This window comes from Bos grunniens, chromosome 29 (assembly GCF_055505025.1).
Source record: "Bos grunniens cultivar Pamir isolate PY7600 chromosome 29, Bosgru_T2T1.0, whole genome shotgun sequence".
NCBI classification, from domain to species: Eukaryota; Metazoa; Chordata; class Mammalia; order Artiodactyla; family Bovidae; genus Bos; species Bos grunniens.
Genome location: NC_141193.1, coordinates 5,305,744 through 5,318,464, shown reverse-complemented (window position 1 = coordinate 5,318,464; position 12,721 = coordinate 5,305,744). Strand labels below are relative to the sequence as shown.

At 54.9% G+C, this 12,721-nt stretch overlaps 1 protein-coding gene across 7 annotated transcripts in view; it reads left to right on the top strand.

Annotated features, from left to right (window-relative positions):
* Positions 1-12,721, top strand: part of LRP5 (LDL receptor related protein 5) — a 124,090-nt gene that overhangs the window by 35,396 nt on the left and 75,973 nt on the right. For all 7 annotated transcript variants that reach the window (XM_086385293.1, XM_086385291.1, XM_086385289.1 and 4 more), the window contains exons 2-3: positions 126-522; positions 8,836-9,033. In XM_086385293.1, coding sequence (XP_086241419.1) covers positions 126-522; positions 8,836-9,033 — 595 coding nt within the window. The remainder of the gene's footprint in view (positions 1-125; positions 523-8,835; positions 9,034-12,721) is intronic.

Below are 12,721 nucleotides of genomic sequence, written 5' to 3'. Positions count from 1 at the left end.
GAGCTGCGAGCCTTGGGCACAGGCCGGGTAGGGGCCCTGGGGTGGTCCGGGCACAGAGCCCTCCGTCCCGGGCTGTGCAGCCTGCAGCTCAGCCAGGATCCTCACGGTTTGCTTCTGTCCCACAGCCTCGCCGCTCCTCCTGTTTGCCAACCGCCGGGACGTGCGGCTGGTGGATGCCGGCGGAGTCAAGGTAGAGTCCACCATCGTGGTCAGCGGCCTGGAGGACGCGGCCGCCGTGGATTTCCAGTTTTCCAAGGGAGCCGTGTACTGGACAGACGTGAGCGAGGAGGCCATCAAGCAGACCTACCTGAACCAGACGGGCGCCGCCGTGCAGAACGTGGTCATCTCCGGCCTGGTGTCGCCCGACGGCCTGGCCTGCGACTGGGTTGGCAAGAAGCTGTACTGGACGGACTCGGAGACCAACCGCATTGAGGTGGCCAACCTCAATGGGACGTCCCGGAAGGTCCTCTTCTGGCAAGATCTTGACCAGCCGCGGGCCATCGCCTTGGACCCCGCACACGGGTAAATCCAGCACCTCACCTCCCTGGGCGGGGGCGGGGCAATGGTGGTGGTTGTCCAGTCGCTCAGTCATGTCTGGCTCTTTGTGACCCCGTGGACGGCAGCACGCCAGGCCTCCCTGACCATCACCATCTCCCAGAGCTTGCTCAGGCTCATGTCCATCGAGTCGGTGATGCCATCCAACCATCTCATCCTCTGCTGCCCCCTTCTCCTCCTGCCCTCAGTCTTTCCCAGCATCAGTTTCTTTTCCTGATGGTGGGGTGGGTGGGGCCATGATTTCCCTCTTGAATTTACTTGAGACCAAGTACCTTTTTCAGAGGAAACCCGCAGTCTTAAAATGAGTCCACCCTGCAGAATTTGTTGAAACACCCTGGAATGTGTTTCTTTTCTAAACTCGCTGCAACTGATGTGATTGGCCGTGGATCTGAGTTGTTAAACATCTCGGTGTGTGTGTGAGTGGGTGCGCGTGTGAGTGGGTGTGTGGGTGTGTGTGTGTGAGCGGGTGCACGTGTGAGTGTTGGAAGAGGGTCTGGGCGCTCTGCCAGGCAGAGCCCACACCTTTCACCCTCTCTGTGACTGCATCAGCTGAACATGGTGGAAAAAGTGAAACTCCCCGTCCGGATGTGGAACTTGCGGAATTGTTGCTCTGGTGTCTTCTGGAAGCCCTCTGCTCCCGCCAGCTTCGTGGTCTGGCTGAGCTCACGTGATCCCCAGAGGCTCAGGGCCCAGCCCCAGTTCCAGGTGGGGTGTTGTGAGTGGCGGGAAAACTAAGGACGTACGCAGAGTTGAAGGCTGGGATGGAGGGGAGATGGCAAGCTGCCCTCCAGGTCATGCTCGTGGCCGGCTTTCCTAGCGGGAGCTCTTGGCTCAGTCACCCGCGGCCCTCTTCCCTGTCTTCCCACCGCCTGGGAAGGACACACCCTTAGCTGGGCGGCATCAAGCCTGGTGCCCGCTCACTGGCCACGCCCAGCGCACGGCTGTGTCCGCCCGCTCCTCTGCTGTCCGCTCATCAGAAACGGCTGTCGGGCATCTTTTGAACAGAAACGCAGTAGGACCCTGGTTTCTGGTCCTGATGCCCTCCGCTGCCCTGGGGGTGGTGCTCGCTGCCCTGCCTGCAGCCAGGGTGGGAGGGACCTCTCAGCCCACCTGGGACGGGTGGAATGAGGGCTGAGGGCGGGTGCCTGGGTAGCTCGGGGAGCACGCTGGGTGAGGGGGGGCACTTGAGTGGCCGAGTAAAGTTCCTTCCATGGGCTTCTCCGCATGTTGACTGAGAAGGCACACTCGGCTGTCTCTTGATACCAGGAACGCGTGGTGCCTCTGGAGCTGCTGGGTTGTGTAAAAGCTGAGTGTGTGTGTGTGTGTGTGTGTGTGCATGCACTGCTGGAAAGTGTGGGCTGGAGGGTGTGAGCATGTGTGTGTTTGTGCCTATTTGGGTGCACCTCTGAGTGCACCTGTGAGCACACGTGTGTCTGTGTCAGTGTGTACACACATTGGGGGTGGCTGCGTCAGATTTATTGTCCTGGTAGCTGACTGGCCGAGGTCAGGGGGACAAGCCCGGTGTCCCTGCTCCCGAGGCTGCCCCAGCATCCTGGGTGGGGGGCATGCCAGGCGGTGACTTATCTTTAGGCCCCTCACCCTCCGAGGAGGGCTGAGCCGCTCCAGCCACCAGGGGGCCAGGCTCATCTTCCAGGAGGGTCTCTGCGTTGCCTGGGAAACAGCCCTTGCCTCAGGCCTCTCCCATCCTGCAGTGTGGCCGCAGGGGTCACAGAGGGTCATTGACTGTCTTCTGGGTCATCGTGGCTGGGGTGGCTGAGTCCCGCTGGCTAAGAGGGGGCTCCGTCAGCAGCGGGAGAGGCTGAGGGGAGCAGCCCCGAGGCCCTCACAGTGCCCTGGGGGGATGCCGAGAGGGTGGTGTGCCACTGGGGAGGGGGCGGCAAGGCGCAGGCACAGGGAGGGGAGGCGGGGCCTTCCCGCTGTTGGTCAGGAGCCGGGGCGTCTCTTGGTAGCAATTGAACAGAGACATGAAGAGATGAGGCCAGGAGACACCTGGGGGAAGGCTTTCTGGGCAGAGGGAGCAGCTGGTGTGAGGGTCCTGGGCCTGTGGCAAGGGTGGGTGTGGGGGTGGGCAGGACGGGCTTTGAGGGGAAGGGTCACTGGTTTGACTCATGCTTAAGGGGCTCTCTCTGGCTCTTGGAGCGAGGGGAAACTTTAGGGTGGGAGCTGGGAACTACATTAGCAGCTGTTACTGTGCTCCTGGCAAGAGAAGGCAGATAGGACTGGGCCAGTGGGTGGGGGGGGGTGAATGGATTAGAGGTAGTGGGCTTGAGTAGTAGGGGGTCTGTTTTGAAGCTGGAACCATCTGGATTTAGACAAGAAGGGAGGACGGTGCAGGGCTGCCCTGTGCCTTGGCATCCCCATCTGTACAGGGTTGTGACCCTGCCCCACGTCATGGACACCAAGAATGGTTGTGGCGTCAACAAATGGTCACTGTTGTTATGTTAAAAATGCCCCTCACACCCTCCTGAAATGTAGTCTTCACATCTGTGCACAGACTTCTCTTTTTTCTCTTCCTTGCAGCCTTTTGCCATCTTGGTTGGGAGGTGTTTGGTGCTTGTTTGGAAGGTGCTCAGTTGGGAGGTGTCTGGTGTGGTTGGAATGTGCTCAATTGGGAGGTGCTTAGTGCTTAGTTGGGAGGTGCTGGTGCTTATTTGGGAAGTGCTCAGTTGGGAGGTGCTTGGTGCTTGGTTGAGAAGTGCTTGTTGCTCAGTTGGGAGGTATCTGGTGTGGTTGGAAGGTTCTCAATTGGGAGGTGCTAGTGCTTGGTTGGGAAGTACTCAGGAGGTACTTGGTGCTTGGTTGGGTGATGCTTGGTGCTGTTGGAGGTGCTTGGTGGTTAGTTGGGAGGTACTGGGTGCTTGTTTTGGATATGCTTGGTACTCAGTTGAGAGGTATTGGTGCTTGGTTAGGAGGTGCTTGGTATTTGAGAAGTGCTTTGTGCTTCATGCTCACACCCATGCTGGCATTTCCTGTAGCATCCACAGGAGTTGGTCCATCTCTGGCTCTGGCTTGTCTTAATTGAAACCTTTTCTGATCTTGCCTTTGAATTCTCTCCTCAGGTCCTGCTGGGATCACACCCCTGCCCCTGGGGGCAGAGTTGACTTTGGTGTTGACACCTTGGGCAGGATTTCTGAGGCCCCAGTCTCTCCCCCTAAGCTCCTCCTTCCCTGGTAATGTGTCTGATGCGTGATGCAGCGAAAATGATGCTGCAAAGTGTCACCCTCAGCAGGGTGAGAACCCTGCACTGTGATCCTAGGCTGGCTGTCTAGGGTGTGGTTAAGGTCATGAGTGCCTTCTTTGTCTTCTTAAGCACCGCTGCCCAGCAGGGGAGGACTCTAGGCTGGTGCGGAGGGACCACGGGCAGCACCCCAGCCTCGCTAAACACTGGCCTGGTGGTGGCCCTTGGTGTGAGCTTGAGCTGAGTCCTGGGACAGTGGGTTTCGTTCTCCGCCCCGGCCACAGACGTGAGGCTGCAGGGGGGCATCACCACCAACCGCCCCAGCCCCGTGGGAGGCTCTCCCGTCTCCCTGTGTCTTCTTGTGATGTCCTCTTCCTGCCTCACAGCTGGGCTCCCTCCTCTGCTGAAGGGATACTGCCCCAGATGTCATTAGGAGGGTCCTCAGTCCTAACGTGCACCCAGGGTGCGTGTGACCAAGAGCCCCACAGGCAGAAGGGCCCGCAGACCCCGGGGATTGGACTTGGGCCATTTCAGCATGGCAAGAACAGGCCCAGGCCAGGCGCCTCTGCTGCCAGCATCAGGTGCCCCTGTGGGGGGCAGAGCGGCCCCTCTGGCCCCGAGGCTCTGGGGCTGGGAGGACATCAACCCCGCACGGGGACGGGCGATGGGGCGCATGCCTGTACCAGCCCACGAGGGGCTGCGGTGGCTCCTGGGTCTCCAGCTGCAGCCAGGCTGAAACCCAACCCCCTCTTTAAAATGCAAAATAGCCCTTCCCTAAAATAAGACCCAACCACAACCGCACCAGCCGCTGCCCTCTGCGCAGTGCTCTGCCTCGGAAGTCGCTGCTCCTCCGTGGAGCTTGGCGGGGCCTCTGGCAGTGTCCAGGCCCTGCACGAGCACGTCCGCACCGGCCGGGCTCTGGGAGCGGGGTGGCCCGCGAGTTCCCCATTTAAGGAAACCAGCCGGCCTCTGTTATGAAACCCGGGGGAAGGAATTTGAATTATGCTCCTCGCGGAGGTCCTGAGCCTGCACTTTTTCCGGCCTTTCCCGCTGGCCTCCGAGGAGCCTTTGGGGAGGGCACGAGTACAGGGCTCCAAGATTTATTCTCCTGATACCTTCTGGGCAGCTGGGGGGCCGGAGGCTGGGCTTGTTCCAGGCTGCTGGGGGTGGGAAACACGCAGGGAGGGAAACATGCCTGCACCAGGCCTGCGGGAGCCTTTGCAGCTGGCCGAGGGCACCTGTGAGCCTCAGGGGCCGCGAGAGGTTGACCACCGCCCAAGGCTGGCAGAGGGGCATGTGTCCCAAAGTGGACAGGCCTTGGCCCCAACGAGAAAACCACACTGTGCTCCTGGAGCCGGTGAGCGGCGCAACACACCTTTTCAGAGCCTCAGTTTTCTCATTTGTCCCGCTGGAATAGTAATTCCCGCTCTCCCTGCATTTTGAATTGTGGCCGAGAAGACTCTTGAGAGTCCCTTTGGACTACGAGGAGATTAAACCAGTCCATCCTAAAGGAAATCAACCCTGAATATTCATTGGAAGGATTGATGCTGAAGCTGAAGCTCTGATACTTTGACCACCTGATGTGAAGAGGCGACTCTTTTGGAAACGACCCTGCCCTGTTGCTGAGAAAGACTGAGGGCAGGAGGCAGAGGGGCGACAGAAGATGAGATGATTGGATGGCATCACTGACTCGGTGGACAGGAGTTTGACAAACTCAGGGAGATGGTGAAGGACCGGGAAGCCCGGTGTGCTGCAGTCATGGGGTCGCAAAGAGTCAGACATGACTGAGCGACTGAACAACAACTGCACTGCTTCTCACTAAATGCAAAGGAGCATGCATAAGAGGCTTTTTGGAGAGGCGCTCTGAGTTCTCTGTCCCCACGGGGCTGGAGAACTGGGGAGCTTGCGACAGCAGCGGGGTATGGCAGGCCCCTCGCTGCACGTGAAGCCCCCGCAAGCTCGTTCTCATTATCTGTCACAGCCCGGCAGCACCAGCTCTGACATGGCGCCCCACCCAAGGTCGCTTGACCTCACAGATGGGGGTGGTCCTCGGAGCTCCGTCTCGGGGGGAATGGCAGCCACGTGCATGTCGTTTTCTCTCTCCCACTGGACAGAGACCCCCAAAGGGCGAATCTGGACCTGTTCTCCCCCACGCCCCTGCCGGCTTGGCTGGTCCCTGGTGGACGGCAGCACGGGGTTTGTGGTGAGGTTTTATCCCTGAAGATGTGGAGGTGAGGGCTGGGGGGTGGGGGAGGAGCTTGACTGGTAATAGAAGCAGCTGAAAGGGAAGCCCATGGTCCACGGAACTAGGATGCCCGTGAAGTCACCTGTTTTCACTCCTGGTGTCCCACAGCCCCTCCAGTCCCCGTCTGGGCTTGAGCTCCCTCCCTGGCTGGCCACTCCCCCCACAACAGGACAGGTGGCTCCTAGGAGACCCCTTCCAGGCTGATGCCCGTTTGCCCAGCGTAAACCAATCATTTGTCTCTAAAGCAGCCACTAAGGCTGAGGGTGATGGGGTTTGCTGATTGCTTAAGACTTTTCTGTGTTGCCCCAGAAGTGGGTGTGGGAGCAACCACACCAGCTGGAGAGTCTCATGGGCCTCAAGTGGGAGGGGGCCTTTTGAGGGGAATCCAGGCCCTGTCCCCTCACTGTGGAGAGACGCTGATGGACAGAGAAGAACGGGCCTGCCCCTTTGTGGCCTGTGACTCCCCCAGAGCCGAAGGGGCCAGGAACCCAGGAGATGCGTGCCCTCCAGGCCGGCGTGGGTCCCCTGTGCTCTCCACTGAAGGGCCGTATGGAGCGGGCGCCCTGCTAGGACAGCTGGGCCCTGTGGGGTTTGAACCCGTCACCCGAGATGCATGCATATCTTCTCCACTCTCATGGTGGGACATCAAATAAGGAAGCCTCTGCAGAGGCGGTGGGTTCTGGCTGGAGACCCTGTGATCGTGGTTAAGCAGAGCAGAATCACCCATAGCCCACCTTGGAATAATTGAGATGTTTATAATTTATTTATTTTGGCCACACCAAAATAAATAGGGCACATGCGATCTTAGCCCCCTGCGATGGAAGTGCACAGTCTTAACCACTGGACCGCCTGGGAAGTCCCAACAGACTTTATTTTTTTTAAAGCAGTTTTAGGTTCACAGAAAAAATGGGGGGAGGAGTGTACAGAGAGTTCCCACGTATCCATGACCATTTAATGCCTTTTGACAGAGATTTAATGTCACATATCCACCATTGTATTATCCTGTGGTGGTGAGTGGTTTAGTCCATCGCTAATTTCCTGTCCAGCTCTTGGGACTCCATATACTGTAGCCCGCCAGGCTCCTCTGTCCTGGAAAATAGAATTTTCCAGGCAGGAACACTGGAGTGGGTTGCCATTTCCTTCTCCAGGGGAGCTTCCCAACCCAGGGATGGAACTCAGGTCTCCTGCATTACAGGTAGATTCTTTACTGACTGAGCCACCAGGGAAAGTCCCGTATTATCCTGTAGAATCATTTTACTATCCTCTGCGTTCTACTCATTCATCCTTCCCAAGCCCCCAGCAGCCCCTGATCTTTTTACTGTCTCCACCAGAGTATGCAGCCATTTCACACTGGCCTCTTTCACACTAATATGCATTTCGTGTTGTTCCGTGCCTTTTCACGGCTTAATAGCTCATTTCTCTTTAGCACACAGTAGTATTCCATTATACATGTTTTAGCTGCCTTTTAGAAGTTCCTTTACAGCATTTTTATAAGAGGAAAAAATCAGAAGCAACTGCAAATGTTCAGTGTGGAATCACTTAAATAACTTATGGAGCCTGGCGGGTTATAGTCCAGTCAGTTCGGTTCAGTCACTCAGTTGTGTCCGGCTCTTTGCGACCCCATGGACTGTAGCATGCCAGGCCTCCCTGTCCATCATCAGCTCCTGGAGTTTACTCAAACTCATGTCCATTGAGTCGGCGATGCCATCCAACCATCTCATCATCTGTCGTTCCCTTCTCCCTTGCCTTCTGTCTTTCCTAGCATCAGGGTCTTTTCAAATGAGTCAGTTCTTCCCATCAGGTGGCCAAAGTATTGGAGCTTCAGCTTCAGCATCAGTCCTTCCAATGAATATTCAGGACTGATTTCCTTTAGGATGGACTGGTTGAATCTCCTTGCAATCTAAGGGACCCTCAAGAGTCCTCAGCACCACAGTTTAAAAGCATCAGTTCTTCTGCGCTCAGCTTTCTTTGTAGTCCAACTCTCACATCCATACATGACTACTGGAAAAACCAAAGCTGTGACTAGACTGACCTTTGTTGGCAAAGTAATGTCTCTGCTTTTTAATATACTGTCTAGGTTGGTCATAGCTTTCCTTCCAAGGAGTAAGTGTCTTTTAATTTCATAGCTGCAATCACCATCTGCAGTGATTTTGGAGCCCAAAAAAATAAAGTCTGTCACTGTTTCCATTGTTTCCCCATCTATTTACCATAAAGTGATGGGAGCAGATGCCATGATCTTAGTTTTCTGAATGTTGAGTTTTAAGCCAACTTTTTCAGTCTCCTCTTTCACTTTCATCAAGGGGCTCTTTAGTTTTTCTTCGCTTTCTGTTATAAGTATGGTGTCATCTGTATATCTAAGGTTATTGATATTTCTCCCAGCAATCTTGATTATCCGCCACAGGGTTGCAAAAGAGTCGGATGTGACTTAGCGACCAAACAACAACAAAATTCCCATTAAAAGAACAAGAAAGATTCCTATTAGTAAGAAGAAGAGAATACTCAGAAGACATTGCTAAATGAGAACAAGTGGAAACAAGCATATTTAATTATCCAACTTTGATTAATAAATAATATATTAGTGGGGATTCCACACTTCCATTGCCAAAAGTGTGGGTTCAACCCCTGGTTGGGGAACTAAGAACCCACAAGCTTCCTGGACAAAAAAAAATATACGTATCACTAACTGCTTAGAAAGCAAATCGGAAGTAGTAATACCCCATGGCCTAAACACTGGATGAGATTTCCGGGCAGATTCATTGTCTCTGTTTCGTATGCTTGCATTCATGTAGACAGGAAACAAAAATCAAACAAAAGCAAGTGTTTCTGTCCTCGTTAGGTACATGTACTGGACAGACTGGGGAGAGACACCGCGGATCGAGCGCGCAGGGATGGATGGCAGCACCCGGAAGATCATCGTGGACTCGGACATTTACTGGCCCAATGGGCTGACCATCGACCTGGAGGAGCAGAAGCTGTACTGGGCCGACGCCAAGCTCAGCTTCATCCACCGCGCCAACCTGGACGGCTCCTTCCGGTAAGTCCCGGCTCTGGGCCCTCCCCTTACGCTCCGGCTGGCCAGTCCCCGCTGGGCGTTGGTTGATCCTTCTCTACTCAGGCCCACGGTCTTGCACCTGAAACCCTGGGGGCCTCAGGCACGCAGGCCTCCTCAGGACAGAGATCAGTAGTGGCGCTCACGCCGTATCTGACATCCCACCCGAGCAGGGTCTGGGGAGGCACCTGTATCTATGTTATGGCAAAATGTAGACGGTTCATTCTAAGTGGGATGGAAAAAGCTATAAAGAGCCCCTGTCCCCATCCAGGTTTTGCCACCAAAGCACCAAAGCGCTTTCAAATGTCTGAGTTTTTTGGGTCTCAGTATTGGAGATAAGCAATTGTGGACTCAGGCCCAGGAGTTGATGGGGTTGTAACGACTTCTCTGCACACCTTCCTCCCCCCAGCACTGAGCTTCTGGAGGCAGAAGCGTGGCCAGAATTGTGTTCACTGCATTCCTGTCTGGCTAGAGGGCCTTACGCATAGTAGGTGCTCAATAAAATAGGCTGAATGAATGAAAAGGGTGTTGTCTTTGTTGGTAATTGCTGTTAGGGCTTGCTGGTCAGCTTAACAGCTTACCTGCTTCTTGACATTTTACATGTAGGAAACCTCCAGCCCTGCCCTGTCTGCCCGCCTACCCGCCCGTCCTGACCAGTCAAGGGTGGTTTATTCACTGACTTCCTGCCTGCTGGCTCTGTGCCAGGTCTTGGGGCCTCTGCCGCTTGAACAGACCCTGAACCTGCACTGGCGGGCTCCTGGGCCAGGCGGGCAGGGTGTGGGCACTCAGGATTCTGATGACACTGCATGGGGAGGATGCAGCGGCCAGACCTCGGCAGACACAGGCAGACACCAGCTGGAGCAGACGTGAAGAGGTGGCAGCCTTGCCACATTTCATCCAGGCTGTGTGCCGTGGTCATCTGCTCCTGTGTAACAAAATGCCCCAGATGCTGGTGGCCTGAGACAGAGAACAGACTTCTGCGGGCGTCTGAATGTAGGAGGGGTTTAGCTGGGGGGTTCTGGCTCTGAGTGTATTCCGAGGTTATAGCCAAGCTCCTGGCTGGAGCTTCAGCCACTGAAGGCGGGACTGTGGCTGGAAGACCCACCTCTAAGGTCACTCTCCTGACTGTCGGCAGGAAGCCTCAGTGCCTCTCCGTCTTCTTAGAGCTGAGCCGTGTGCCCCAGCTGATCTGAAACGTTTCCTCCCATTGTCCTTGGATCACAGCCTGGCCTGGGGAACCAAGGCCCTTGGAGAGCTGAGTGATCCGGGCAGTTGTGAAGGGTGAGCTTTAGAGTCGATAGAGGCTGCAGGTGGGAGTGCCCTGCTCAAGGGGTTGTGATGAGGGGCAGTGAGGGTCATGGTGGCATTTAAAATGTGGTGGTGGTTGTGGTGATGTTAATGGAGCTGGATGATGTGATGATAGTGAAGGTGATGATGGTGTTGATGAAGGAGGTGATGGTGGTGGTGAAGACCTGATGGTGTGAGCATATGGTGGCAACGTGATGATGTGACGGCTGGCCCTTGTAGAACCTTGGTGTTTTCCTGGACATCGTCAGTTCATTTCACCCTCATACCAACCCTGTGAAGTGTTTGCCATCTGGTTTGCCTGTGTTCGGTCATGTCTGACTCTGCGACCCCATGAACTGTCGCCCACCAGCCTCCTCTGTCCATGGGATTCTCCAGGCAAGAACACTGGAGTGGCTTGCCATTTCCTCCTCCAGGGGATCTTCCCAACCCAGGGTGCGAACTCATGTCTCTTGCGTCTCCTGCATTGGCAGGCAGGTTTTTTTTTTTTTTTTACTACTGGTGCTACTGGGCAGCCCTGTGTGTGCTGTTATGATCCCCTCTAATGATGGTGCACAGAGAGGGACGTGAACTCACCCAAGGCTGCACAGCTAGTGAGAGCCAAGGCTGGGAGCGAGGCCCTGTGACTCCAGGGCCCGCTTTCAGCCCCTCTTCTATGTACCTGATTTTTCTGGCTCTGCAGATGGTCAGTGCTCTTTATGGATGTGCCCAGGGCTGTTCAGGTGACACATGACCATCCTGGTAAAGAGGGTGAGCCCTGGAGCAGACGGACCTGCCAGGCCTCTCTCTTGGTCCTGACCGTGGCTGGGTTGCTTCACTCCTCTGAGCCTTGGGGCCTGGGATGGACATTGGGGATTCTAATGGTGCTTCCTGGAGGTACTCACAGGGTCTGATTTTATTGTGCACGGTTTCTGGACACGGTTAGCCCTCAGTGAAGGCAGGTGTGCTTGGGATGTTCCCGGGAGGCAGAGGGGGCATGGGTGGAGTTGCATCCAGGGGCCCGGGGCATCCTGAAAGGAGCAGGGAGGGTGGGTGAAGTGAGCTGAGTCTGGCACTGGCTTCGTGGGGGGCCTCCAGCTGAGGCAGGGCTCAGGGAGGAGAAACAGCCCTGAGAAGTGACAGGCGTCTGGCTTCTCAGTGACGTCATGGGAAGCAGTTTCATGTTCCCTGGGGTGTGAACACTGAATTAGCGTAGGATCCAGCAATTCTGCTCCTGGGCTTATGTTGCTGCTGAGTTGTGCCTGTGTGCTCAGTCCTGTCTGGCTCTTTGAGGCCCCATGGACTGTAGCCTGCCAGGCTCCTCTGTCCATGGGATGTCCCAGGCAAGAATACTGGAGCCTGTTGCTATTTTCTGCTCCAGGGGATCTTCCTGACCCAGGATCGAACCCACATCTCCTGTGTCTCCTGCATTGGCAGGCGCATTCTGTACCACTGAGCCACCTGGGAAGGCCTGCTAGGTTTATACCTGCAAAGAATTGAAAATCGGTATTGAAATACATGTGTGTACATGAATATCCACAGCAGGACCATCCACAATAGCCGAAAGGTGGAGACAACTCAGATGCCCACCGACGGGTGAACGCCAGATGGATACATAGGGTGTGCCACATCTGTGCAACGGAGTATTGCTCACACATAACAGGAGTGAACAGAGAGGCGACATGCCACGGATGGCCTTGAAAACATGCTGCTCCTGAAGGAGACTGGACACCAGAGGCCACATACTGTGTGACTCCATTTATTTGGAAAGCCTGGAGCAGGCCAGTCCTTAGGGACAGAAGGCAGACTGGTGTCAGCGGGCGCTGTGGGGGCAGGGGAGTTGAGGAGATGAGGATTAATTGCTTGGTGTGTTTGGGGTTTTCCTATGGGGATGGGAATGTTGGGGAAGTAGCTGGAGGTAGTGGTTGCCCAACATTGTGAATGTGCTACGTGGCCCTGAATTATTCACTTTGAAATGGTTAGTTTGTGTTATGTGAATTTCACCTCAAGACATTTTTTGTTTGTTTGTTCGGTTTGGGTTTTTATTGAGATATAATTGACATGTACAATTATGTTCATTTTGGGTGTATTACACTGTGATTTGTTACACTTGTATGTTGCAAAATGATGACTGTAATAAGTTTAGTTGTTTAGTTAATATCTATCCTTATCACATAGTTACGTTTTTCTCCCCTTGTACATATGTATTGCAAAATGATGACCCTAATAAGTTTAGTTAATGATTATCCCTATCAGTCAGTTCAGTTCAGTCACTCAGTCATGTCTGACTCTTTGTGACCCCACAGACTGCAGCACACCAGGCTTCCCTGTCCATCACCAACTCCTGGAGTTTACCCAAACCCATGTCCACTGAGTTGGGGATGCCATC